Here is a 3,569-nt window from a genome sequence, read left to right on the forward strand (position 1 = left end):
TATAACATGTTAACTTGTGGAAGAGAAGGAAGTCGTTATTAAGTAGAATGTTTGAAGTTCATAGCTTTATTTTGGCCTTTATATCTGTTTACATTGCGGAGTTTCAAGTTCACAACTTTGTTTGCTGTTGAGGGAACAGTAACATATTCAAGGACACAAGTATAACTAAGGGTTGTTCTCAATAGAATGTTTCAAGTTCATTGCTTTATTCATAAATTTAGATCAACATTTCAAACAGTCTAAAAGTTTCAAGTTTACAACTTTATTTGCTAGTGACACACGTATTTTTAGGGGGGGTCTTCAACATGATAAAGCTTGGAGAAAGCCCAAATGGAGAGTTCAACGTGATAATTCATGACAAACATTTCTCATTGTCGATCGACCTTTTGGATTTGTGTGAATGCATGCCACTGCTACATTACAAACAACCATGATGTCCTTTTCAGTTAATCTATTAGTTGGATAAGGGAGTCGATTGTCTAATATATTTTCTAACGGTGTACAATGACCAATCGAATTGTTTAGGGATGAGAGGAGATCTCCAGGATGCTTCCCTACAATGATCTCAAGTGCCAAAACGCCAAAGCTATACACGTCACATTTCTCTGTCACAATCATGTTATAGGCAAGCTCTACATGCAGATAAATACCAAAGGATCGTTAACAAAATTTCAATAGTTAATAGAAATAAAAGAAGCGTACGCAAATACCTGGAGCAATGTATCCTAAAGTTCCTGCTATTACCGTTTGATTGGAGGAATCTGGATCGAGCAATCTAGCTGCTCCAAAATCACCAACAAATCCTTCCATTTCTGAGTTCAAGAGAATGTTGTTGCTTGATATGTCCCTATGAGCAATAGGTGGGCTGCAATCATGATGCATATATGCCAAAGCATGTGCTACATCTTTGATAATGTTCACCCTTTGCATCCAGTCCAATTTAATAGCTATTTCACTGTTGCTTAAGGCGCAAAATAGGCTCCCGTTTTCCATGTATTCGTATACAAGGAAGTTGCATTTGTTATGCAAACAAAAACCATACAGTCTAACAATGCTTCTATGTCTTAAGTTGGTCAACATCTGGACTTCATTCTTGAAACTCCTATTGAATACTGGTTGCTTTGCTTCAAAATGATGAAGTTTTTTTAAAGCAAATACTTTGCCATCAGGCAGTTTGGCTTCATAAACACTACCATACCCGCCGGTTCCGATGCAGTATTTGAGGTCGAAGTCCTCTGTAGCAGTGATGAAGTCTTCATATGCAATTGTTCCATCATAATTCAATACCGAGCATACATCTCCATGTTTTTTTGTTTCTTCCTGTAATTTTTTTTCTGTCGCGGTGCGCTTTTTGTAGCACACATAAACAAGAAGCAAGTAGCAAAGTCCCCCAATTACGAGAAAAAAAGTGGTCAAATTGTGTACTAGTTTGTTTCTTTGTATATTTTCTTCGGACTTTGATTGTCCACTAAAAGCATTGCATGACCAGCCAGTTTCTGTATCATGGACAGAAGAACGACATGGGATGGTTACAGTCAGGTTATTGTTCTGAGACTGATTTAAAAACTTTAAATGTGGGAACTCCAAATTATTAAGTTCTTCTCCAATAAAGTTATTACTACTAAGGTCCAAGTACTCTAAGTCATTACAAACAATCAAACTTGTGATAGCTCCGGTCATACGATTCATAGAGAGGTTTAGATACCGTAGATAACAAGCATTGAGCTGAAACGATACATGTCCTGACAACTTGTTTGATGAAAGATCAAGATGAAGAAGTCTTGATGACTTTCCAAATTCAGAATGAACAATACCCACAAGACTATTATGATTAAGGTCAACATATTCTAAGTTCATCAAATTTGCTATATCTAGAGGTATGTGGCCACTTATGGAATTCATTCCAAGGTTCAAATACTTCATTTGGCTTAGATTACCAAAATTTGAGGGAATTGGACCGTAAAAATTGTTGACACCTAGATTCAACTTTTGTAGGTTTTGTAACTTAGTAATTTCATGTGGAATGGATCCATTCAGCTGATTTGTACTCAAGTCAAGGAGTGTCAGATTGAACATGGAACCAAAAGAGTGTAGGATTGGACCAGTAAGTTTGTTTATGCTGATGTCCAAGTAATCCAAGTCAAAGCAATCACTTAGACTTGCGATATCTCCGGTCATCATATTTATAGAGATGTCTAAATGAAGTAGGTTACAAGGACGCTGAAAAGACAATTTCCCTGACAACAGGTTAGATGAAAAATCAAGGTAAGAAAGATTTCCATATTCAGGATGAACAGGGCCCACAAGACTATTATGATTAAGGTCAATTTGTTGTAATTTCCTCAAATTTGCTATACCTAGAGGTATGGGACCACTTATGGAATTCATGCCAAGGTTCAAAAACATCAGCTGGCTTAGGTTACCAAAACTTGAGGGAATTGGACCATCAAAATTGTTGTCACCCAGATCCAATGCTTCTAGGTTTTGCAAATTACCAATTTCATTTGGGATTGATGCATTTAGATGATTTGTGCTAAAGTCTAGCCATGTGAGATTGAGCATGGAGCCATAAGATGGTGGGACTGAACCCGTAAGTTGGTTTTTACAAAGGAAAAGGTATGATAAATGGGTGAGATTGGCGAGGGAAGCAGGTAACTCACCACTGAAATTATTATATCCAAGACCAAGGTCTTCCAAACCAATGAGATTGGCGAGGGCAACAGGTAACTTACCACTGATATTATTATTGTAAAGATAAAGGTGTTTTAAAGTGATAAGATTGGTAAGGGCAACAGGTAACTCACCATTGAAATTGTTCGTAGAAAGATCAAGGTATTCCAAACTGATGAGATTGGCAAGGGCAGCAGGCAAGTTACCTTTGAGTCTATTCCCCCGAAGTGAAAGAAAAGTGAGATTTGACAGCAAAAGAATTTGTTTTGGGACGCTTCCTTCAAGACCACACTCGTCCAAAACAAGGCGAACAAGGTTCGGAAATGAGGACAAATCAAGGCCTCCCAGATTACTTTCAAGGTTATGCTTGTAAAAGCTTATCTCAATGACACTTCCTGCCTCATTGCAATTGATTCCATCCCAAGTACAATGATCATCTTTGGAAGCATTTACATATTGTGGCCACCGATTAGTTGCAACCAAAGCTTTTACTTGAAATGATTTCTTAAAATCAGAGGCAGTGGTGGTTTGGGATAGCATGAAAAAGAGCAGCATAACGTGGAGAAGATGAGTGATATAGTATGCCATATTATGTATGTAATTTTTTTATACTCTTAACTGAATGAGTGTGGTTATATGGATTCTCAGTGATACTGAATATATATACATGCATTCCCAAAGCCGTGTTAATTAAGTTCGGCAGTCAACGACAGAGAGGAGTCAAAATATTCTTATTTAAAAACCGACTTCTGCAAATGGATCTGAATTTTCCCTTATTTAAGGGTTGGCGTTGGCGGTTGAAGGTGTCTTCCTCATAAATTACTCCCCATAGACTTAAACGTACCATGTGTGTGCCCTACTCCTGTTCTCCAAGTCAATAATTAATAATTAGCCACTCA

General features: G+C 37.5%; 1 protein-coding gene across 1 annotated transcript; it reads right to left on the reverse strand.

Moving 5' to 3' along the window:
* Positions 1–339: 339 nt before the first annotated feature.
* Positions 340–3,258, reverse strand: LOC143552763 (leucine-rich repeat receptor-like protein kinase PEPR1). Its single transcript, XM_077042905.1, has 3 exons — positions 2,194–3,258; positions 711–1,695; positions 340–632 (listed from the first exon to the last, which is right to left on the reverse strand). Exons 1-3 carry the CDS (start codon positions 3,256–3,258, stop codon positions 340–342), a joined length of 2,343 nt encoding a protein of 780 aa, XP_076899020.1.
* Positions 3,259–3,569: the final 311 nt, after the last annotated feature.

Source organism: Bidens hawaiensis, unplaced genomic scaffold (genome assembly GCF_021521415.1).
Source record: "Bidens hawaiensis isolate Kalapana, Puna unplaced genomic scaffold, B.hawaiensis_p1.1 tig00017033_1, whole genome shotgun sequence".
NCBI lineage: Eukaryota > Viridiplantae > Streptophyta > Magnoliopsida > Asterales > Asteraceae > Bidens > Bidens hawaiensis.